The sequence below is a fragment of the Neopelma chrysocephalum genome, unplaced genomic scaffold, assembly GCF_003984885.1.
Source record: "Neopelma chrysocephalum unplaced genomic scaffold, ASM398488v2 Primary Assembly neopelma1_22, whole genome shotgun sequence".
NCBI classification, from domain to species: domain Eukaryota; kingdom Metazoa; phylum Chordata; class Aves; order Passeriformes; family Pipridae; genus Neopelma; species Neopelma chrysocephalum.
The window spans coordinates 14,551,711-14,577,040 of NW_020897689.1; the positions used below are offsets into that span (position 1 = coordinate 14,551,711).

General features: G+C 36.8%; 1 protein-coding gene across 3 annotated transcripts in view; it reads left to right on the forward strand.

Annotated features, from left to right (window-relative positions):
• NSMAF (neutral sphingomyelinase activation associated factor) overlaps window positions 1–25,330 on the forward strand; it is a 39,602-nt gene that overhangs the window by 4,302 nt on the left and 9,970 nt on the right. For all 3 annotated transcript variants that reach the window (XM_027708115.1, XM_027707989.1, XM_027708051.1), the window contains exons 2-21: window positions 5,874–5,963; window positions 6,057–6,135; window positions 6,227–6,294; window positions 6,384–6,420; window positions 9,210–9,260; window positions 11,665–11,736; window positions 12,110–12,157; window positions 12,279–12,331; window positions 12,821–12,950; window positions 15,391–15,462; window positions 16,299–16,407; window positions 18,379–18,555; window positions 19,490–19,569; window positions 20,935–21,025; window positions 21,116–21,179; window positions 21,285–21,336; window positions 22,325–22,445; window positions 22,723–22,854; window positions 24,649–24,691; window positions 25,133–25,296. In XM_027708115.1, the coding sequence (XP_027563916.1) occupies window positions 5,874–5,963; window positions 6,057–6,135; window positions 6,227–6,294; window positions 6,384–6,420; window positions 9,210–9,260; window positions 11,665–11,736; window positions 12,110–12,157; window positions 12,279–12,331; window positions 12,821–12,950; window positions 15,391–15,462; window positions 16,299–16,407; window positions 18,379–18,555; window positions 19,490–19,569; window positions 20,935–21,025; window positions 21,116–21,179; window positions 21,285–21,336; window positions 22,325–22,445; window positions 22,723–22,854; window positions 24,649–24,691; window positions 25,133–25,296 (1,733 nt within the window). The remainder of the gene's footprint in view (window positions 1–5,873; window positions 5,964–6,056; window positions 6,136–6,226; window positions 6,295–6,383; window positions 6,421–9,209; window positions 9,261–11,664; window positions 11,737–12,109; window positions 12,158–12,278; window positions 12,332–12,820; window positions 12,951–15,390; window positions 15,463–16,298; window positions 16,408–18,378; window positions 18,556–19,489; window positions 19,570–20,934; window positions 21,026–21,115; window positions 21,180–21,284; window positions 21,337–22,324; window positions 22,446–22,722; window positions 22,855–24,648; window positions 24,692–25,132; window positions 25,297–25,330) is intronic.

Consider the following 25,330-nt stretch of genomic DNA (forward strand, 5'->3'; position numbering starts at 1 on the left):
TTGCTTTACCTCCGCTCAATACAACCTCCTACAGACAGGCACAACTCTATGGCTGAAAATCTTTCCATTTTAGATCTGTGAAACTTCTTGTGTTATTTGAAGTTGGTGGTGTTGGTTTTTCCAGCTATGTGAATTGCTATAATAGAAGATATTACCTTACCTATCATGTTCTTCTTTCTCCCCACACCAAGCTGCTGCTGCTGCTGTTGATTTTGAATACCGAACTTGCATTGAACCTGAGAAGTAATGGCATAAGTGCCTTTCCACTCACTCACAGTGAGCTCAACCTTGTAAAGCTCAAGGCTTTGCCTGGGTGGCAGTGGTGGCTGCTAATTTATTTCACCCTGGGAAGTGAAACTGCCTCTTTCTCAGCACCTCTGACAGCAGAGCTGCTGTGCCGATTTGCTGCCTTCCAAAGGGTAAGGCCTTGTTCCCAACCACCTTGCTCTTGCGCCTGACCCCTTCGCATTGTACTGGCTCTGGTACTTCATGTGCCCTTCCATGGACTGATCCAGGTTACTAAAACTGTGCAAAACTGTCCTGAAAAAACTCCACAGCTCTGAACAGAAGCTTGTTTTCTGGTCTATCTGCTGATGTGATGAATTTTTCAGTTGCAATTGGCTGATCTCCACAATTGTAAGTAGATTTTGAGGCATTACAAGTGGGTGGGACCAGCAAAGCTATTGAAGCTGCTTCTCTTTTTTTTTTTTCCCCTTAAGTTGCAACTTTCAAATATTACAAGTATTAAGAAAATACCATCATTTTGGAAGTTCTCTGAAAACTTGCTTGCTACTGATGAGACTTTTGAGGATATAGACTGGACTGTTAAAAAGCTATAGTACAAGGCATTGAACATCTTGCAAACTCTCACTTCATATGGCTACTTTCATGGGGTTTGAACTTCCTTTGAAAATCTTGTCTAATTTGTCTCTCTGTGTTGTTTTCAAAATAATATTTTGGTGTTTTTTTTAAATAGTCTGGTACGTCAAGTTAAATGTACAAGAAAAAATGGTCAATGATCCCTGAAGACATGGCTGTGGCTTACTAACTTCATCAGTCTGTTTCAAGACATTAAGTAGCATTGTGACCACAAAATTGCAGACATAAACCTGTGAAATGTGTCTTTATTAGGAAGCAAGCTTAAAAATAGCCTGTAATACACTTTAAGGTGTGAGTTTTATTGCTTGATTTCAAAGGATTTTGTGTCAATAATATTTCACTTGCTTTCCAAGAAATTTCTGTAAGTAGGTTTTTAATAAACACTCATTAAATCATTTATAGTTGGGAATTTTCAAGTAAAAATTGGGTTATTCATTTTGAAAATGGATTAAAATGAACTACTTGCTGATAATAACAAAAATATCTCAGATTTTGCCTGAAAAAGAACTTCGTGATATTTGATTATTACTGTAGTATAGGAAAACAAATTTTAGAGCAGTAGGCAAATGTAGAAGGTCCCTTTAATTTCTATTAAACACAACTCTTTCTGTTAGAACCAGAATTGGGTTTTGTTTGGGTTTTTTTGGTTGGTTGGTTGGGTTTTGGTGGGTTTTTGTTTGTTTGGTTGGGGGTTTTTTGTGCCTTTTTTTGGTTTTGTTTGGTTTTTTTTTGTTTGGGGTTTTTGTTTGTTTGTTTTCAGTTTGGGGGAGGGGAAGTGTTTGTTTGTTTTGTTTTGTTGTTTTTTTTTTCAGATACTGGTTCTTGCTGATAATTTAAAAGTACAAAAAAACCCCCAGCTGTTTTCATTTTAGATACCAAAGCATTTTTGTACATTTTCCAATTAGAGCTTGTGATTTGCCTGACTAATTGCTGAGGTTGAGGGGTTTTTTATGTCTTGGGGTCGGACTTGAAGGCAAGGGAGGGTAAACTGGGAACAGACTTGCTTATTGTTATTTGAATTGACATTGATTCTGTGATCCAAGGCAGTGTGATAGTCATAGGCGTACAGTCTGTTAATTACTCAGCACAGGGAACTGTACAGCTGCTCAGTGGCTGAAGACCAAAACTCAGTTTTCACCCGTCACAGGTTTAATCAGTTTCTTATGCAAGGCATCTCATGTATTCTCCTACTACTGTTATTTGTTGGGGGCGAGGGGGTGTAGTTGTTATTGTCCTGTCATGTGCAGAAGAATTAAATTACTATTTTAGGTCTATACTAAGCGTGCATTCAAATTCTTGTTGTAGGACTACGTAGCAGTTGATAGTATATAAGTTTGGTATGCCAGTCATCTTGATATGTGTCTTTGGAATACCTTCTTCAGCTCTTTGGGAGGCAGTCAGTCTGCTCAGTTGCACGTTGAAGATCCCCAGTGCTGTAATTTCATAGCTGTTGTGGTTGATGTCCTGGTTTTTTTAGGCCTTCACAACACTTTGCCTACTCATGCAAAATACTTGAGACTGCTATCCTCCTGGCAAGCCTGAAGAATCATCCTGTGTAGTGATGGCTCTCAAGAGGGACCTTGTCGATACAGTAACTATCAGTGGCTCTATTTGTTTATGTGAAAGACATTTGTTCTGTGAAGATAAAAAACTCTGACTGTACTCAAGTAACACCTGATGAAACTTGACTTTTTTCCTTTTTTTGACAACCCTATGGATCATTAACACAGGCAAATGAAATTTAAATACTTAACCAGTAAAAACTGAGATTAGTTGAGAAATTCTAGGAGGAATTTCTCATCCAGAGATGAGGCATCATAATCTCAAGAGTTCATTATTAGCCGTAACTTGAACTGGTCTAGCTTCATTAGCCAGTAGTTGAGATGCAAGTCTGAAAATTTTGGTTTCACTTATGGCATTGTATCAATTTTTAAAAGGGGCAGCTTTTGTGACAGAATCTTTGGACAGGCTGTAAGTTCATCCCAATATGCCATGGTGCTTGAGAAGAGTAGAAACTGGTGATTCTATTTGTGGAAATTTGATATCTGACTCTGCCTGCGGAAGTGACTTATTGCAGCCTAAAAAATATAGGAAAATGCAGTTAGAGTAAATGAAATTGCAAATAGAGTAGCAATAAGAATAGAAATGCTTGGAAGAGTCTGCAGAACCGCATGGGCTCTGTGGAGAGTGGAGGGGAAAGATAAAATGTGGAAAATGCACTTGCCCTATATGATATATAAAGTTTGAAGAAATGCTTTAACAGCTGCCAGCAATACAAACCTTTTTCAAGACAGGAAAGCTGAGGTCGGTGAATGTGAGATCATGGCTTAGGAGGTCAATGGTCTCCAGCAAGGAGCTCTGCAGAGATGCTGTCTCTGTAAACCTGGGGAGTGAGTAGTCATGTGGAAGAGACACAGAGAGAGAGAATAGCAAAAGGCTAAACTGGATGCTGCTAGTAAATATGGCATTTTAAAGGGAAGAAACCTATAATTTCCCAGAGTACCTAATTAGCCTATATGAAGAGTTTTTCTTGAGTTTTTGTGCATACCTTGTGCATTATTTTTGTCATGAAATCATCTGATTCAGTAGGAGTGAGGATTATGCCAGGGAAAGTGTACCTCAAATCCTTCCCAGTAGCCCACAGCTTCTGATTTTGGGAAGGTGAATTGATCCATAAAGTACCAAGTATAAAGATAACAGTTTCATGGAGATAGTTATAATGAAAAATTTGGAAGAGAACTCTCTTGGTTTATGTGTTTTGGGTTATGGTAAGCATGTTCTAGTTACTGGGAATAAAATCCAATATTTTGATGTAAAAACATGGCTTGTCTTGAATATATGAAGGATACTTGCATTTACCAAAAGCTTAAAAGTAAAATCTAATAATTGCCAGTGCTGTCAACAGATGAATTTGGAAAGAGTATAAAAATGTTAGGAGTTTGTCAAAAAAATAGGTGAGACAAAGGAAAGAGCCCAAGAATGAAGAATTTCAGGAATGAATTCTATCGACCAGGCATCGTCAGTTTTCCTGGGGAAAAAAATTTATAGTGCCATGTATGTCATTGCTGTGAAGCTCATTGTTCCCTATGTCAATAGTGTCTGTTTTCTGATGAAATAAAATATTTTCCAAACAAATCTGGGTGTTGCCTTTGTTCTTAATTTTTTATTTAAATATTTTGGCTTGTGGATAATAAACTAAATGTATATTTTTATACATACTAGAAAAAAAAGCATTCTGATGGTGAATTGCTCTTTATATACAAAAAGTAGCTTTATTAAAAAGCTTGGATTTTAAAATGTGATAGGACTTGCAAGATCTGAATTTGCAAGAGCACAGAAATTTTTAGTTGGTCCCAGATGATTTCAACTGGATGATGTGTTGAGAAATGGAATTTAATGGTAACCGTGTGGAAGCTGCTATGGTTTCATGTGGCTCCTTGGTCAGTTGGGGTCAGCTGTCCTGGCTCTGTCCCCTTCCAACTCCTTGTGCACCCCCAGCCCCCTTGCTGGCAGGGTGGCGTGAGAAGCAGAAAATGCCTTGACTCTGTTTAAGCACTGCTCAGCAATAACAAAAACACCTCTGAATTATCAACACTGTTTTCAGCACAAATCCAAAACAAAGCTCCGTAGTAGATACTGTGAAGAAAATCAAACCAAAACCAGCACAATGGGACCATAAAATGCCTGTTTTAAAAGAGGAGAGGTAAAGATAAAGCCGTTTTGAAAAAGCAGCAGAGAATTAGGACAAAATGTCTTGGACACACAAGCAGTTTTGAGTATATGGACCCACTGTTACTTGTAGTTACAGTAAACTTTTATTGTTATGTTCTGTTTAGTGTAACTGCCACAACACAAATCTTTAAGTGAATAAGATGTATTTCCCAATAATGCTATTTTTTTCTATTGTGAAATATGCTTTTTTGATGAACAGGCTATTCAATTAATCCAGTTCATTTTGTGAACTCTCCACATATTTACTGCTGTTTGAATACTTCTCTGGGGACTCTTGGTGTTTATTAGTGTTTTCATGGGCATTTCTCACAAAGTACATCATGAACGCGGTACAAAAAGTTCCAAGTGTGGATGTGAATAAATACTAAGTACTTCTGTAGATCAGAGCAGCCCTGCACACAAACAAGCTGTTTTACTTCCAGCTGAAGTGATATGTTTTTGCTCCTCCTGCTATGCCAGTATCCACTGGCATTCCCCACTGCTGAAACACTAAGTGACTGAGTGTTCACCCTGTTAGAAAGTTGTTGAGTTTTGATCACTCGCAGCAGTTTAAGTTGTTAGAGAATGCATTTTCATGTTCCCTCTGATCTGCCTTATTTGCATTTACGTGGTACCAGCACAACAATTAAATATTTTGGAAGACTTCAATTTTTTATTTTTGTTTTGTTGTTGTTGAGGTTTGTTGTTGATTGGATTAGTCCCCACGGGCTTCCTGTGGGGTTGAACAGGCAGTGGTAGAGAGGAAGTACAGGACATGTGGTTGGAGAGGAAGGCAATGCTTCCTTGGAGGTCATCAATCGAGTGACTCAGCTGTGTCGTAAAATCTGTGAACGTGTTTTCACTTAACACTTTAGACCAATGTAATTTGGCCTTGCTTCAAAATGATCTAATTTCCTTCATTCTAAGCAATTAGTTCCTGCCCTTCCTTTTTTTTGTCATTGCACATTTTAACTGGCTGGTCAGGCCTAAACTGATCTTTACTGGGTAGAAAGCCTGGCTATACTAGCATAGTTTCTGCTAAAGGCACGTGAACAGAATCAAATATCTAACCTTATATGTGTTGGAAGAGCATCAATCGATCTTCATGAGTATACAAATTTTCCTAAAGTTGTTCTTTTAAGAAGTTAGTTTAATGCATTCTTGGTATATGGGGCACAGCACAGAAATCAGTGACGACTTCCTAAACACTTGATAGCTTTTATTAAGAATACTGACTGTTAAGGTATTTCCTCTTGGAATAAATGTTTTTTATTTATTTATAGGTTTTCACTACTTCTTCTTAACCTGGAAGAATATTATTTTGAACAGCACACAGCTAATCATATTATAAATAAAGGTCACAAAGATGAAAGGTACACAACTTTTACATAACTTCATTTACTGGAATCATTCTAGTCTCATGTATTCAAACGCGACTAATTTTTTTTTATTATTATTTCTTTTAGAAAATTTAGAGGCTCTTTAAAAATCTGTTCAAAGTCAATTATTTTTGAACCAGATGACAATATCCAACCCATTATCAAGGTAAGCAATGCAAACTTAAATTTTCTGGTAACTTAAGATTCTCTTTAAACAGGTTTTAAGAAAGATTTTATATTTTTATAACTTGCTGCAGATACCATTGAGAGACTGCATTAGTATAAAAGCCCCAGAAGATAATGAAGCAAATAACCCTTTCACACGGTAGGTGAATTTGGGTTACTGTATACATGTATTTAACTTCTTTTAAAGCTGAAATGCCCATCACTTCAAATATCTTATTTACATTTTAGGGTTACATCTGGAGGGATTTCAGTTCTATGTAGCCAGGTAAGACCTGCATATAACAGATTCTTGATGTATAAATGAGTGAGGTTACATAAACAAGCGAGCTTAGATTCTTTAATGGTGTTTCTCTCAAAACTGGAGTCCTAGGGTGGGGAGTTAACTGAAAACAAAACTAACTAGTGTCAAAAACTCAGCAGTAATATGAGGGTACTGATGCTGGAAATTTCGAACTGTTAATGACTTCATTAAGTCATTAGTTTCATAAAGTGAACTTTTTGCACTGTGTATTTTATAATGGAGCTTAAGGCAACTTTAGAATTGAATGAAAGGGGAGGGTAGACTGAAATGAAACCTGTTATTAATCATCTTTAGTTTGGTCTTGTTATACTGTTTTCTTCTACTTCCTGCAGTGTGTTGTGGTAATGGCAAAGACATCTTGATCCTTGCAGTTCAGCTTTGTGAAAACTTTGGTTTGTGCTGTATGTCCACCAAACAGTTTTCAGAAGCTGCCTTGAAATACTGTCTTTAAGTTTCAATCAAGAGTTTTTATTAACTTGGATATATTCATACTTAAAGTTAACCAAGGGAATACACTTCAAATTTTAATAAATAGCAGTTGGTAGGTGTTCCAAAGCTGTAAAAGTTTCAAAACAATGTTTTTATTTCAGGAAAGAATGGTGTTGAGGTGGGAAATACAATTTTAAACGTTCTAGCATATTTGTGTAACCTGTCCTTAGCAATACCTGAAATTGATAGCCTTGCTCAGTTATGTACTGCTGCAGTCAAAAATGAACTCAGGCATTTAACATTATCTGTGCCAGAGAAGTTTGTAGACTGTGTTAAAGTAATCAGCATATATAATTTCATCAAAACTGCTTCTGTGAAGAATATTGTGTAGTCAAGGTTTCTTGAGTTGGTGGCATTTTTGTGTATTGAGTGTTTGTAAAAAAGGTGTTTCTAACCGTTCCATGCAATGGTTCCACCATACATCATTAGTAAATGTTCTTAAGAATAAATGATTATAAAAAACATCTCATAGGAAAGGAGAATAACTTTTAAGATGGCAAGTATGGTTAGCACCCCCCATTCCTCCCATGTGTAGCTCGCTAGTCATCCTCCTGTCTCTGTGGAAGTGCTCTGAAATGGTTGGGTGGCATGATAAATGCTGGTATTTTGTATGAGGCATACAGACTTTCAAGTGTCAAGTAGTCACCTGTACTTATGACACATCATGATCAAATTCTAAATATATTTCTAAGTAGAATTTTGCCTTGTAGGAAACTGCATGTAGTGAATAATTGGAACATCTTAAACATCTTTGCCTTTTAGACTCAAAAAAAAATTGTTAATACATAACTGGATAAACAGCTTTGCTTTATGCAGCAGGCAACTTAGAAACAAATTACTTTAAAATACAATAAATGGGAATAATAATTTGAGATTATTTCAGTATTTTTTCTCAAGATAAAATTCGGGGGAAATCCTCCAAAATAGGAAATGAATATAGTATGCTAAAATTTTTGCTCAGCTTACAAGTAAACACCCCATGTCTACTTCATGAAGTATTCAGTGTAGAAAAATGTTTAGTTACCCCACAGAAGAGCGATCTGAGCGTAATGCAGGTTTCTCATTCTGATTCTCCTCTGGCATGATTCAGGTCTGTACGTGCTGATGTCAGATGAGTGACACTGGTTGCCATTATATTTTATGTAGCACTTACAGAGACACGCTGAGCTTGTGAGCTTCTAAGCATGCCACTTGCTTTCTTTAGCTGGACAGTGTTGTGAGTGGTCCTGTGGTGAAGGCTGTCTCTGTTGTCAGCTGGTGGAAGTGGGAAGGCTCTGTGTAGCAGCCAGAAGGCTTCTGGCTAGAGCATGGTACCTATCTGTTCATGCAAGTTTAATACTTGTCCTTGGTTTGAGGCTGCTACCACAGTGCCTTGGAGCGTAGAACCACAGATGTGGTGGCCATAGGAATGAAACCGAGGTACTGGAAAAGCCTCTTTGATCAGCCAAGTCTCTTGGGCCATGAACTAGAAGACAGTAGGCAATGCAGTCCAGTGTGTTTTGTGCAGTTCACAACCAATCCTGAATCTTGCACTTTAGGCCTTTAGCAAACTTTAGCAAGTTTGAGCTTTCCCTACAAACAGAGCAAAACTGACTTATTTCTGGCTTGTCTTTCAGACAGTGGATAGTAAGGCACAAGTATCTACAAACCAATTTGCTAGCAGTCAAGTCTTTTTATAGAAGTTGTGAGAGTGTTGTGAAGGAGAGTAGTTTCATGTGGCTTTTGGGTGGGGGGAGATCCTCTCAGATGTGAGAAGAAATAAAACTGTTCAAAAGCATGCCATGGGATGAGAGAGGAAATCTGGTGTCCATGGTGGCTGGAACTGTAAGCAAAACATTTAGGAGCAGAAGAAAGGCATTCATTTGAGAAAGTTTGCACTGTAGTTTATGTTGTGAGTTGCCGGTCTGGGGTAATTCCCATTTGGACAAAACCCTTAAGGCCGTGAGTCACCAGAAGAGGGGGAGGATCCTTTTCCTGAATGTAGCTGTGTGTATTGGCTTTAGTATTGCAACTCCTTGAAGGTCATATGATTAGCATGAAAGCCTACTATAAGCTACATAAGTAAGCCCCTGAACTAAATTGGACTCTTGCCCCTTCTTGCTGCTAGCTGATATAAAAGCTCATTGTTTACCTGGGGTAGCTAAAGCAGGATATTACAACCCAGTGTTTTGCTTGCTTAAACAGTGGTCTTAGCTTTGTATTTATCAGTACTTCTGATTAATTTTATTATTTTTTAATGTTTGAAACTGTAATGTCTCTTTCAGGTTTTTCTCATTAAAGAAAGGAATGTTATTGCACCCTATAAAACAATAAGAGTGAGTATATATTTTTCGGTGTTCTTAGCAAGCTGAAGTTTTGCAAGGATTTATGTTCTCATTTCTGAATGAGTAAGATAATTATCATTTGAGGAATATAACAGTAAAGCTTGAAAAAAATAATTGTACATATGGAAAAAACACTTCTGAATTCTTCCATGATGGCTTTCTGATATTTCATGGAGGAGATATGCAGACCTGATGCTTGCCATTTACCTTTTTGTGTAGCTCTGTGGGCTCAACAGTCAGAGCTGTCAGTGGGCTGCTAGTATTCAGTGGACACTTCATCCTGGCTAAATGCCTTCTCCTCAGACCTCAGATGAGAGATTGCTAATTGATATTTCCCAGCTGAGTGCTTCACACTTCAAAGAAATTGCAGATAAGGTGGCTCACAGCAGAAATTGGAGGTTGCTTCTGGTTGCTTTCTGCTGATGGGGTCGGTGTGCTCTGATTCTGAGCCTGGGGGCTTCAAGGCATGGAAGTAAAGGCTTTTTGCCTGAAGTGTGAGATGAGTTAGGACACAGACACAAAAAGAAAATGCATAGTCATTAGACATATTGCCCAAGAATTGAAACAGGCAGAATTATATTTCTCGATATATTTGTGCAAGTAAGAAATGTCAAGAATGATGGAGTCCATAAAATTGCATTACTGTAGTGAACAGCAAAGAGGGCAAGAAATGATTTCTCTTCTCCCAACAACTGCTTTGGGTTGGTTTTGTTATTAGATCTGCCTCTCAACCAGGAGTTTAAATTTTTCTTTCTTTGTTTGTTTTATTCTGTTAATTCTTCATGTGTTAAACCTGTTTTGTCTTCTAGTCCTTCCATTTTCTGTTTTGCATCCGTGTGCAAGATTTATTAAGTATCACAGAAATACGTTATCCCATTGCCAACACAATGAAAAAGAAAACAGTCAGAAGGACTGTTTAGAAGGCTTTTCACTTCATTTTCTCATAAGTTATGATTCATCCATAGCTAAAACATTTCTGACAGTTAACCATTACAATTTACTTCACTAAAGTGCAGCTGTGTTTCTGCATTTTAAAACAAGTTCACCTTCACTTCAGAATTTTTTTCTGTTGCTGCTAAACATCTTCTACTTGAATCATTCCCAGTTCCATATGTTTCACTGAGTGCTGGAATTGGGTAATACATTTTATCTTCCTTGTCTTGCATTGATCGTTTCAGATCAGTTACAAAATACTGAGCTATTGTCTTTGCATATGGCTGGAGAGCTACAGAGACAACTGCTCACATAAGCTTTTACATTGTTGGCTGTAAGCAATCCTTATAGACCATCCACTAGGATTTCTGAGAGCTGTGTTTTCCCTGTTGAAGGAAAATAGTGCTCTGGGTGAAATGTTACAAAGCTTTTATCTAAAGTGCTACTGAATTCCTTGTCTCCCTATAACCCAGTTCCATTTGCTTCCTGAAGCATGCTTTCCTCTTGGATTGGTGTCAGTTCAGCTCAGATCACATACATTACACCAAAGATTGTCTAGATTTTCATGTCTTCCTTCCTTCAGTTTTAAATTAATCTAGCTATATCCACTGATCAATGTCTTGCTGTACTCTTACTGATCACTTTTTTTTTAAAGTTTAGCCTGAGAATTTACAAAAACCTACAGAAGTGTGTTGATATAGTTTTATACTATATTCAGGGGTCATTAAAGGATCCCACAACCTTTGCTAAATATGAGTTATGTGTAAATTTAGTATTAGTTGGTCCATGCTTATACTATTAATACACTTACATTAAAACCACAAAAATCTACTATGAAATGACGCTTAAGAAAGCTGGAAAAAGTTTGTAGGGGAAAAAGGAGTGTTCCACATATACTGAGTGAGGCTTTTGTAAATGACTCGTCAAAATAAGCTGTGATTGAATTTGAGTTCTTTTCCTCTCAAAGCTATTTATGGAGAGAAGAATGATTAACTTTTTTAGCCCAGATTTTAAAGATTTGATGGGCTGGTATCTTTTTTCTACAAGATGTACAGAAGCTGTTTAAATGTAATATGTCACTTTCTAGTTCTATATTTACATTATTTTTACCTGATATTAAAATAGGCAGAACATGTACTAGCTCTACATTTACTGGTGTTTACAATGTATTAATTTGCTCACTTCAAAGCTGTTATGTTGCACTGTATCAAACAACGGACAAAATACTGCACAAAGAGCTTACCAGAGGGGAAGATAAATTTCTAAAGAAAAAAGATCGGGTTTTGCATCTGCTTTTGGAATGTTTGAGGTATAGCATACCCGATAGCATACTTTTACTACATTTTCTTTATTTATAATTTAGGGCGTTTGGGGTTTTTTTGTTTTTTTATTTTGGTTTGACTTTTTTTTTTGCTGAGTTTTATTTGAAACTCATTTCTGGTAAATGTACTTTTAATTTTAGGGTAGAACAGAATACTTATTCCAACTGGATGTTGCTGGGAAAGTAGGAGATGTTGTGCAAACTCTACATCAGGTATGTGGTTATTTGATATCACTACATACTTCATCACAGCATCTTTTGATTTTTAATGTAGAGATTTCTTTTTTTGTTCTCAAGATGGAAATCTTGGAGTATCTATTTTTAAAATGTAGAGTTGAAAACAGCATCTTGTTCTGACATCTGCCGTAAGCAACCTGTATTAGCTTTTAGCATGCAGGGTGGTAGTATACAGACAAATTAATAACATGCCAGTAGCAATGAACAAACATTATCCTACTTTAAAAAGAAGTAATAATAGATCTTTTAGTATTCTGTCACAAAGAATGCTAAAGCCCCTCCTGTTTCTGTTGGCTTCTGAGCTCTGTGGGAGATCTCTGTGCTATTTCACTTAAAGATTGTTGTTTAGCTTTACAGGGCTTCTTGTCTAGATAAGATGGGAGATCAAACTGCCATGGTAAGTATCTGTTTATTTCTAATATCTCTGTTTAATAATGATATTATGATCACTGTTTAATAATAACTTTAATTGCATTTGAATCATAGACCATATTTACTTTTCTTTCCTTCCACATTAGATAACTGCTATATTGCAATCACGCTTGGCTAGAACTTCATTTGATAAAAACAGGTACTTTTCTAATCACTTTCTACAGAGAAATCATTTTTAGCTTCTTGGTTGATTAGTCTACTGCATTGATACTAAGGTGGTTGTTTAAGGTAGTGTGAGTTCTCTAATTCAGAGAGTTATCTTTGAATTCTGAAGCATCTAGAATGGAGAGTAGGAAATTCTATGTTGTGAAGATGAACATGTTAATTTTTTATGTCTCTAAACTGTTTTGTTTATCTGTGAATTTATTGTAAATTGGGCATCAGCATATGTCAAATAAAACTGTATAGAAAAGTCAACCGGTTTCCTGCAGCAGCATTCCTTTCCAGAGTGCCTGTTAAAGTAGAGTTCTCAACAAAGAACTTTTTTCCTGTGTGATATAGCCTTCCCGAAGTCCCCTTTCTGATGTTCCAAGGCTATAAGCTAACCTAAAACCTTTCTAAAGAATTTAAGGGTGCCTTTACCAAAGTAAGAACTGGAGGTAAACTTACTCCTTTTCTTCACTTGTAGATTTCAAAGCATTTCTGAAACGCTGCATATGGAATGTAAAGCAGAAATGGTGACGCCACTGGTGACTAATCCAGGGCATGTGTGCGTTACTGATGCTAACTTGTACTTCCAGCCTCTTAATGGATATCCTGTAAGTGTCTCATAGATGATCTTGCATACAACATGAGCACGCTGCCCTGCTAGTGGCAGATTTAATTTTCTGTACTATTTTTCTTAAATGCACATAGAGCGTATCTCCAAGAAGACTCTATTTTCAGTTATAATCAGAAGCTCCTTAGTTTTCTTTGATCTGTTCTGCTCTGTTGCATTCAGTGTATCTCTTCTTCTGAGGCTTTATTCTGTGCTAACTTGCTTAAAATTTACCTTCTAATGACAAAGCACAAAATGTCCTTTGTTCATTCTCTATTAATATTTGAAGATCACTTTTTGTAACACTTCATTTAAGATAAATTTCCAAATCTTACTCTGTGATGCCGTTCCTACCTAGTGAGAGCTTTAGATACATGTAGTTTACTTTGGAAGATGTTAGCAAGGTTTTCTTTTAAACTCGTCGTTTCTTTCTCTAGAGGAAAACTGAGTACCTGTTGCAGATAGATTTCTGCTTTGGAACTTTGTCACAGAAAAAGCAGCGATAGTCTTAGCAAGCTACTGACTTAGCTATGATTGTGTGAAACACCTTCAATATGGACATGGCAGTGGCACAATTACCAGAAAATTTTTATTGTCAGGCTAATTTTTTTCCCAATTTGCTTGTCAGCCTGTGAGTTTGCATCAGCAGCCCTGCTGTTGCTCCATCCGGATATGACTGGTCCCACAGGCTGGTAGAGCAGTGTCTGGCCAGGGTTGAAGGACCAAGTTAGACCCATCCTCTAATCCCAATGCTGGGCTGCTAGTACCTTCCACAGGGCTCAGTACCTGAGCCCACCTCTATGCTCTCATCTGCTGGGTACCCTGGGGGGAAGAAAGGAATCTGCCTAACTTGAGTGCCCTAAGGACAAGGAAAAGACAAGCAGAAGATTAAGAGAAGGAGTCTGGAGTCCCAGGAACAGAGAAAAGGAAGCAAAAACTCTGACTGCTCTAAAAGAAACATTGACCTAGAGGATCATGTCTGTGACAAGAGGAAGGAAAGTCTGAAGCTAGTACAGAAAATGGAAAAGGGAATTAGAGAAGTGTGTGTATTAGGGAGAGGTTCGAGGATATACTGAAGCTTGAAAACCCAGACACCATTGAAAGCTTAACAAAAACCAAGATTTATTACCAAGAGGGTGGCCAACAAAACAAACAAACCCAAAAGGGAGGAAGGAGGAGAGAAATAAGCCCCAGTTACCCAGCTGTTGCCCAAAAAGTTATCTTACCGACCTAGCATGCCTATAATTACCCATAGCAGAAGCGGCATCCTTGGAGAGTCAGTAAGTTCACAAAACTGGCAGGCGTCCCCGCCAAAAGGCAACATTGTCCTTGGTGTGAAGTTAACTCCCCTCCAAGAAAGCACTATCTACTTTTATACAATTAACTGAGTGACCACAGCCTCCCAGGTGTGGCCAGCACCACCCAGCCAGAGGCCCTCAGTCCCGCCTCCCGGTTATGTAAGTGCAGCTCTTCTGCGCATGCATGAGAACTTCGGAAATCCCCTCACGCACGCGCAGTATGCTTTGGGGGTCTTTCTTAATTGAGTCTGGGGGTGCTACTTCATCCTCCTCCTCCTCAATCTCTCCTTCAAGCGACCTTGGAGGACAATTAGCCAATCACAGAATACCAATTAAAACAGTATATCCTCAAACCTCTCCCTAATACAAGTGTGTTTGACAAAGGAGGAGGAATTTGGGGAACAGATTTTTTAGCAAGGCCTGTTGCAATAGGGCAAGGAGTAATAGTTTTAAACTAGAAGAGACTAGATTCAGACTAGATAGAAAAGAAGTTTTTTACAATGAGGATGGTAAAACACTGGCACGCTTTGCCCAGAGAGATGATGGATGCCCCATCCCTGGAAACATTAAGGTCAGATGTGACTGGGCTCTGAGCAACCTGATCTAGTTAAAGACGTCCCTGATCGTTGCAGAGGGGTTGAACTAGATGTTCTTTAAAGATCTGTTCTGAACCAAACTCTTTTTATGATTATATGACATGCTAGAAGTATGTCCAGGCAAGGAAAATGTGTCTCACAGTGGAAGATGACAGTGCCATTTTTTCAGCCGCCAGGTGGCACCATTGGCACAGTTTGCCCAGCAGCCCAATGGCTTCCTTACTTTTAATATCGTTTGTTGTGTGCTGCTTCTCTCTTGCATGAGTATTGCAACTGGTGACAGACTCGGGTGATAATACACTGTGGTTTATTTATTCTTAAACTACTTTGCTACTCAGGCAAAAAACAACAGCAAAGACAAACTTCCTCTTTTTAATGTGACTGCTTAGCATCTCTATTCCACTGCTAAAATGACATGGATGGATATTGTTTTCATGTTGCTAGTATTTATAGTTAGCAAAAACTTCAGATTGTCTGGAGAGGGTAAGGTAGAACATAAACCTGCTGGCATGTCTCCATCTTTGCTTTCCCCTCTCATGCCCCACAGAAACCGGTTGTACAAATAACACTGCAAAATGTGCGCCGGATCTATAAAAGAAGACATGGGCTAATGCCACTGGTAAGCTCAAATATTTATTTTATTTTCATGTCTTGCTGTATATATTGTTTCTTAAAATGACCTGCTGAAACTGTGTGAATTGTTAGGTAAAAACCATGAATTTTTAAGAGCTCTAGATTAAGTAGTGAACGGCACTCGATGATCCCTTCTGGTTTTTAAGTGTTTTATTTCCTTATGTTGTCAAAAAGATGAAAACAGAAAGAGTGAACTCTGACAAGGATGAAAAGTTTTTTTCATAAGCAGTCAGTATAGGGGAAAGGGAGAAGGGAGTATCACCAGGGAGCAATTAATTCCATTTATCTCAAACACCTATCTTGGGTTAGAATTAATTTCTTTCTCATAGTGCATTTTCTCTCTGGATTGATTCATGGAGGAAGTTTGGTCACTGCTTCAAATAGAGGCTAATGTGGAGTGATGAGTCCCACTGTACATGACTAAAAGATGATGAGACTGCTCCAGTGGAACTTCAGTTCTATGCTTTTAGTGTTTGCACTGAAGTTTTAGTCTTGTAGAAAATGTTTTGTTTTGAAACGCATTTAAACCAAATAGGCTCCATTCACTTAGGAAAAAAAATATATTACCTATGCTCAATTAATCCAGGCAGAGTCAATCTATGGACAGCTGTAAAGCTATGTGCTCAGTTGGACGTAAACTGAATGCTTTTATGATTAGAAATAGAAAAGTTAAAATAGTTTACTCTGTGGGCAAAACTGCTCCCCAGTGTAAAGTCTGAAGATTTAGATATTAGTAACTGGAATATTCTGTTAACAAACATGAGTATTACAGCTTGTTAGTACTTGCTCTCATTTATGTTTTTCCCCCTGTTAACTTTTAAGGGCCTTGAAGTATTTTGCACAGAAAACGATCTATGTTCTGACATCTACTTGAAATTCTACAACTATCAAGATCGAGATGAGGTCTATTTCCTTATTGCAACATATATAGGTTTGCAGTATTTATTTATTTATGTCATGTGTAGTACCTTGTGAAGGGAAATTTGTCTGGCTTTTGGTCTGTTGATTTGTGGGAAGAATGAGAAGAATAAACAGAAGCTGTAAAAATTTTGATAGAAGTAAACAAAGATCAGAATGAAGGTTGTGAAATTGCATCTATTCATATGTGTTTGAAGAGCTGAGTATGAAATCTGATATGGCATTAACTAATTCTTTTAATTTGATATGCACTGTCATTTAACACACACCCACCAAAAAAACCCAAACAAACAAATGAAACAAAAAAACCCTCAAAACACTCTCTTCAAAGCAAGAGATAAATAAGATCCACTTGGCTAAACAGTGTTTTGCTGAAAGAATATACAATGACTTCTGTATGGATCCCCTTGGCACTCAGTTTAGTCCAAGTAAAAATCCTACTGAGAAACTTCTTGCAATGGGTGGATTTCCAGTGCACACATTTTGAACTTTCCTCAGTCGTAGTGGTAGTTGATGAAAAGTACCATCCTGAAATAGTTAAATTCTTATTTCTATTAAATCTTATATTCATTAATTCCTAGAGAGTGATGCATGTCTTTTGCAGATGGTGAACAGAAACTTTCTAAAAATCATGTGTCCTGGTAAAAAAGGAGAAAAAAACTAATAGCTTTCCTGTAATGCTACTTCAACGGAAACACTGAAACTCATATTTACTGCCAATATTGGAAATGTTTATGTCAATTTTGTGCTATTATGTTTTTGTACCAAAGCTCTAGTTCTGTTTTAATGAATTCGCCTAAATATCAGTTGACATTTTCCCCACTTCACAAAGCAAAGTGGAAAGGTCACAAAGGAATTACTTTCACTGAGAATTAGTGTTTTACATTTTTCTTTGGAAAGGAAATAGATTCTGACATTATTTTCTCTGTTATTGAAATAACTGCATGCTGCTACCCTGCTTCAGACTTTGTTTTCTGGATAACTTTCAAAAATGAAATTTCAAGGTGCAGATGATGATGATGTTGTTAGAGCTTAGAAATAAAAAAAAGCCTTTTATGTAAAGGTGTTTGTAACACCTCGGTATCTTTCTCTGACAGCAGAAGATCCTCTCTTTAAAGGTGCTAACACTTTTTACTTGTAGAATTTAAAGTACTAAAGTGAATGGAGGATTGGAATGTGCCTTTCCAGCCTATGGTGAGCTAAAATAGAGGCCTGATGTGATCTAATCCAAATTTTTTTCTTGCCATCATGCCATGGTTGCGGTCCTTCATTTCAGGGATTTGGCAAAGTACTGTAAACTGAATCAAAGAAAGGAACAATTTAAAAATAAATAAGTAGCCCAGTTGTCCAGCAGCATACCTTGATATTACAGCTATTAAGCAGAGAGTAATGCAGCTTGAATTTCTTGAGCCCCTGCCTGTAATTCAAACAGAAGCTCTGGGTGCGTAATTCCTACTTTCTTAAGTAGGGCTCAAGTTTTCTTTTCCCTCTAGTCTCTGCTTCACTGGTTCTGAAATTAGGTCTTCCTCACGTACATATATGACTTAGTTCCACGCATCATTGTTAGTGGGTGTCCTTAGTTGACCAGTAAGAAAATATATTTAATTTTTTTCTTGACTCTAGCAGAACTGCTTCTGGAAATTTGAAATCTTAAAGGTTGCCACATTGCCAAGAGCCTTGTTCATGGGCTGGAGACATTTTTCTGTTCCTCCATAAATGTTCATTCATTCTTTTTGTTTCATTTCAGCACTCCTTCTTTATTTTTTTTCTTGGTTGAATGTAGTTTAGGCCCATTTGAAAAGATCTTTAAAAAGTATGAAGTATGGTAGCTATTGAAACATGAAGTTGCCACTTGATTCTGACTTGTTCTATTAAGCAACTATGCCCTTAATTATTTTATAGTATCTTGCATAATGTTAATCACATTATAATTTGGGGGTGGAACTCCAAACGTCACAACTCTTAATGTTTTGTTTTATTTTAGAAAATCATATTGCAGAGCATACAGCTGAAAGTTATATGTTGCAATGGCAGCGAGGACATATATCAAATTACCAGTATCTTCTTCATCTCAACAATCTGGCTGATAGAAGCTGCAACGATCTCTCCCAGTATCCTGTATTTCCTTGGATCATAGCAGACTACTCTAGTTCAGTATTAGGTATGTGTATAAAAAAGGCATGTTACTGCATCATGTCCAGCCTGAAATGTGTGTGTGGGGGGGCTTTTACACTGCATAAAGTTCATGTTACATCAAAATGAATCTGGTATTAGTGATCTTGGATGTTTTCTTGTGGACTTAACCTTCCCCTCTGGTTTAGGGGACAAAATACCTCATCCTTTTCTGTTAAATATTGCACTCCTCACATACAGAGTATATACTAAACATCTCCTTGGTTGCTTTGCAAATCAGCAGTACTGAGCATTCAAAGCCTTTCTGTGAATTTAAAAAATGGAAAAGAACCAGTAAAATTACTTTTTATGGAACAACTTTGATGCACTGAAATGTGTAGAATCCAGGTGTTCTTTTATAATTCTTAACATTGCAAGCTGAATGGAAGAGTCTGACAAGGCTTGTGCTAAATAGGCTCCTTTTTTAAGGATCTTAGAGCAGTTTGTGTGGGAAGCTGGTCCTTTTGAGGATTGTGTCCTTCTACAAGTAGTAGAGTAGGGGTATCTCACGGTGTTCTTCAGCACCTGCTCAAACACTTCAGTCTGGTTGTATGGTGGGACTTAACTGCAGCCTGACAATAGTTAATGAGTAGGAAGGTGATACCAGCTGTTTTTGTGCCTCAGGTAGCAAGACCTTGCCTAGGTAATATTTATTGCAGTAACTGTCTCATACATTAGCAACTGGTTCTTAAGCAAGAGATTATGAGATTGTCTACCTGGAAGGAAGAAGATGAGTAGCCATTTACAATAAGACTTAATGATTTTGCAGTTAGTAGGGAGAGAGAAAATTACTGAAGGGGTTCTGTGTTGTTTTTTGTTTGTTTTGATGCTGTTTGGGTAGGTTTTTTCTTTTGTTTTTAAATATTGATTAGAGTACATGAATGTCTAATAGAATACTTAGTCTATAAAATATTTTTTTTTAGATCTGACAAAACCTGAAACATTTCGTGACCTTAGTAAACCAGTTGGTGCCCTGAATAAGGAAAGGCTGGATAGGCTATTGGTATGTATATCTTGGCATTTATGTGCTGCATTTTTGGCCTTGTACCTATTGGCAATAAAAGAAGCTTTGTCCAGCAAGGTTTGGGAAATACATAGATATTAAAGCTAACTATAAACCTTATCAGAAGCAAACATACCTATAATGATACCACATTTATTTTCAGCTTAATTTCATCAGTACTGGTTTTGTCAGTACTAATTTAAAATTATTAGAATCTGTTTCCTCTCTTTCATATGTTATGCTTTTGAATGTTTTCCCTTGCTTTTAAAATAATATCCCCAAATCCATTTAAGTTTGTGTATGGTAAGCACTGAGATGCTATCAGCATACGTGGATATAGGAAACTTCAAGATCAATGGATTTAAACACATAACGTAAAATATATTTGAAAAAAAAAACAAGAAAAAGTGGTAGAAACCTGAAGTATTTCAATTAAGAAAAATGCTGAATTTGAGAGAGAGTACTTCAAAGGGTGGAAATCTGGATCCATGGAGATCAGAGCACTAACTTGAAAATTCTGTATGCAGATAATAGTGCACCAAGTTTTTCCATTTCTCAAAGTAGGTAGACTTTCTTTTCATAAGCTGTCAAATGCATAGTTACAGACTTAAAAGGTCCTCAGTTTCTTGGGTTTTAATTCTTTCTATAAAATCATTGTCTCCTATGGAAAGTTAATTATGCCAAAATAATTTACAGAACGTAACTATATTTAATGTGCTGGAACCTTTATTAGTTCTTAATAAAGCATTAGAAAAAATTATTGACAGAATAACTGCATTATATTGATAAAAAAAATAAGATGTTTCAAAATCATACAGCTTCCTAAGGTTGCGGAAGGTAAGAACATGATCAATATTATGCTTTCAGTAATAGTAGATAAAGTTTTCTTTCTAAAATCTGACTTTTCTCAAACTGTTATCTGCCTCATATTTACTGCAGTAAAAGTCATTCTGTTTAGGTTATGATAGATTTTAGGATAACACACAGGAGCTTCAGACAAGAAGGAATATTCCAGGTTGAATTAAGTCAGTATGTTCTTCCATACTCTCACTAAACTTCATGTGAAAGACAAAAAGGAAGTCTGTTTGCACACCTTGGAAATTGAGTCGTTGCAGTTACATGTGAAAGTGAGAGAGGAAAAAAGCCTGAATATCTGATAGTTCTGGATGATCAGTTTTAACAACTGTTTTGCTGCATTGATTTGCTCTGATTAAAGCTGCATGGTTACTAGAACTTAAGAGTTTATCATTAGAAAAATGATTGAGGGCCCTAATCTGTGCCTTTAAAAAATGTGTATGTGTTTAGTATTGAGGGAAAGCAGGACTGCTGATTTTAAACAGACATCTCTTTCTTCTTATGTTGCAGACACGTTATCAGGAAATGCCAGAGCCTAAATTCATGTATGGAAGCCATTATTCATCTCCGGGTTACGTTTTGTTTTATCTCGTTAGAGTTGGTAAGACAGCTTTTACATGCTCTCTGAGCAGACAATTACCTCCAAAGCATACAAGGCTTGGAGCAAGCTGATGATTTTTTTTCTCCTTAGCTCCAGAATACATGCTCTGCCTGCAGAATGGAAAGTTTGATCACGCTGACAGAATGTTCAATAGGTTTGTTTATATTATGTATATAACTAGTCTGGTTTTGTTTTCAAATACGCACTAATGGGGAGTGCAAAGCCTTAAAAATAATTTTTTATTTTTTGTATCATCTAGTATTGCAGAAACCTGGAAAAACTGTTTGGATGGTGCGACAGATTTCAAAGAGGTAAATGTCTGGAAAATTATTCAAGTGTTTCTTGTTATCTGTGCTATGCTTCCTCATCTCCTGTTGATCTGAGAGTTTTTGGTTGGGGTGTGTTTGGTGTTTTTTTATTTTGTTGTTTGTGGTTTTCAGTTGTGTGGGTTTGTTTCCTTTTTTTTTTTGTTTTTTTTTTTTTTTTTTTTTTTTTTAAGGCTGATGATTACATTTTATGAATGCTTTATGAATGCTGTTGTAATCCTGTATCAATTCTATAACTCCATGATTGCTTGCCTGTGTCTGCTTTCTGGCTTTTAGTTTAGCAGAAATATCATTGTGAATGTTACTGGAAATAAATGGGAATTACCAGAGTGGATTAAGGCTGCAAAGATGTAATTTTATGTATTGTCTACTGGAATCTTATAAAGATTTGGCTGTATTGCAATACTACATCTGGAGAAGTTAAACTCTAGAAGTAGTATCTTAGTTTTTTGAGCCTTAAGAAACTATAACTTGTAGAATATGTTGAGAGTAATGAACTGTCAGATAATGAGCACTGTTAAACTCCTTTCTCAAGGAAACATTATTTAATACAGTGACAAAAAAAAGTCTATAGTCGATGGTTAGCTATGATGGTATTTAAATAATTGATTTAACCACTGAAACTTCTGTCACAATTCTAGTTTTATTCTAGATTTTTCTCTTTATTCTTACTTGATGTTTTGAAAATGAGAAGGTAGCTATGCAATAAGAGTTCTAAAGATACTCTTAGATATTATGGGTTTATATGTCACACATTACATGTTAAAATATGTGTGCCACTCTGAATTTAGCAATTTAGTTCAGAGAACTGCCTTGTAGGTAAAACTTGGAAAATTAGTGCTCAGCTTTAGGACTTGACACATGAACTTTGAACTTTGGTAACTTTCTTTACACTGAATGTATTCTGTTTAAGTGATCAAAACTAATCTCAAAACTTGCTTTTTTTTTTGTTGTCTGTTTGTTTAACTTCCAGTTGATTCCGGAATTTTATGAAAACGATCCTAGTTTTCTAGTAAACAGTTTGAAGTTGGACTTGGGAAAAAGGCAGGGTGGAAAGATAGTTGAAGATGTAGAGCTTCCACCTTGGGCATCAGGTAATAATAGTCAAACTTCTTGTATTATATACATTAATTCAAGGTTATCTGGATTCCTGGAATGGTGGTTCTTCCTCAAAAATGTGCATTATGGTTTCTTCTAAAGGAATTCTTTCTTTAAAACATTGACATAATTAATAGTTGCTTTTAATTTTTATAAAATGTTTGAGATTTTGTGTGGGGTGTTTGGTTGGCTTTTCAAGAAGGAGGAGGAACAGAGGTGCATACCAATACTGAGTGGGTTATCTTCTCCTTTAATTAACTCTTCTTTTGTCAGGTCCTGATGACTTTCTTCAGAAGAGCCAAGAGGCTTTAGAAAGTCAGTATGTATCAGAACATCTTCATGAATGGATTGACATAATATTTGGCTACAAGCAGAAAGGAAGTGAAGCAGTTGCAGCTCACAATGGTAAATACACACTTTATGGAAATAGCAAAAAAAGGGATGCTTCAATTAGGCAGGAATGGTAAATAATAAGATATCTAAGGCTTGTTTTGTTTTGAGCTTTCATAACTATGCTTTGAATGCTTGATCCCTAAAGGAATGCAGTTGTTCAGTACTGGAAATAATGACGTATCTGGTAACATTGCCTTTGTGGTGATTTGCATCTTTAAGGGTGGTAGGCAAGAAAATTCTATAGCATTGCTGTAAATTGCTCACACAGCATGGTGTGGCAATATATGGAATTAGTATTTCCCTATTTAAAATGGGAGTCTGCAGGGTCTCCACATAAACTTGTCTTTAACTTTCCCCCAGTTCAATTGCAGTATAGGAATTTCAATGCAATATTCCCCCTCCTCCTGAGAGAACTAGCAAGGGAAAGAATGGGCTAATGGGCTAAAGCACTTTAGGAGCAAGAAAGAAGGATTTGTGGGTTTGTCCTTGTCTACTTATATACTACTGCATGTGGGAAGTTTCACTGCTTGCAATCTTATTCTGAACATGTGTTTAGGCACTGTGGGTGCTTACAAAGGGGAATGTGGTTATGTGATTGCCGTGTTGATGTATTTATCTAAACCTAATAGTAATACCAATTATTAACTTATTCGGCAGTCTGATATTTAGCTGTGTATGTTACTAAACAATAAGGAAATGTCCTCATAGTAAGGGAAGATTAGCAGATCGTATTTTTATGGTGTTTACTCCAGAAGCAGTGATCCTTTTGAAGGATTATAAGCAACACAATGTTGAGATAATTTACACTTAACAAGAGAGAAAAAGTTTAGAAAGAAAACCTTATTACAGTGGTGGAGACAGAAGGAATAAGCAACTCCTCATTTGGTAGTCAGTATTTGCTTCCAGGGTAAGATAGCGTAGCTTGTTTGGTGATGGGGTGGTTTTGGGGTTTGTTTTAGTTTTGGGTGGTTTTTTTGTTTTTGGGGGTTTTTTTTTGGGTGGTGGTGGTGGTGGTGGGTTTTTTTTGTGGGTTTGGTTTATTTTTTTTGTTGTTGTTGTTCCTTTCTTTTTAGTGTACTTTCCCACATGTCCTTAAAGCATGATTTGGCTGTATTTTAGAATTTCAGGGTTTGGCAGCCAGTCATGCTGTGAATGTAAAAGTCAATTACAATATATCAGAGGCTTTAAATACAGTAAATCAGCATATAAGTTATGGCACCTCTATTTTTACCTCTCAAATGAGAGCATTTTATGCATAATATGCTGCTTCTGCTGCAGTGTGGATTTTATTAGCATAATGAATTGCAGATACTTGAGTAGATAAGAGACAGAAGGGGTCTGTGTGTAAATGAACCTATGTCAAAGTAAATGTTCTTATGCAGAAGCCCCAAAGTAATTCACATCATGGCAAATGAAAAGGTGAATACACAGACCTTTCTGATCATTCTTCATTACTTTTTGTTACTTGTCTAAAAACTAACCAGAGATCCAGTTATGCAACTGTTATTTATCTATTTCTGCATTAACTGGGGGAAGGTATTTAACGAAGCTTAAATGAGTCATCCTTCCTTTATGAAAAGGACTGATTTCTTTTGAAACTTTCCAAGAGTCTCCTAGAAATCCTAAACTTTTTTCAGGTTGAAAAAACATGATTAAAACATAAGACCTCAAACTCTGTAGCCCACTGAAACAGCTTAGTTGCTTAAACATAGCCAAGATGAGTAAAAAACAAAGCTTTGTTTTAGAGCAAGACAAACAGAATGAGCCTTGTATACCTACATTGTACAAATAAACTTTTTTTTCCAGTGTTTCACCCATTAACTTATGAAGGAGGAGTGGATTTAAACAGGTAATTATCAAGAATCTGAATGTTTTTGTTAAAGCAGTTAGTTGAGTTTTTCAATATCTCTGCAAGTTCTCTGCCAGCTGTAAAAGGGCTCTGTACATGAATGGTGTAGTTATTCTTTCATGCTCCCAAATATGCAGAAAACCAGCATCATGTCCTCAGTTTTAGCATGCCTTGGAAGATTGTTACTTGAACATTTCTTCAGTCCAGCTTTGTGAAATTGCTTCATTTTTTCAATTGATGAGCATATTGCCATTGTACATAAACAAAATGATGCAGCTATCATATGACTGTCTGTCAAATCTGTAGTAAATCAGTTCTGTAAGAATTTGTGATGGCCTATAGTGCTATAGTAACTACACATGCAGGCCCTTGCTTTCGGGGAACGGGAAGGGAAAAAAGTACTCGCCTCCTTCACTTAATTATATATCTTCTTTTATGAAGTATTATGGACCCCAATGAAAAAGTAGCTCTGCTGACACAAATTTTGGAGTTTGGACAGACGCCAAAGCAGTTGTTTACAACCCCTCATCCTCAAAGGATAATACCGAGGTTAAAAAGCTTGTCTCGAACATCGAGTCACAGCATTTCCATAACTGAGTCTCCAGGTAAATGTTTAACAGATAAACTGATGATGTAAAG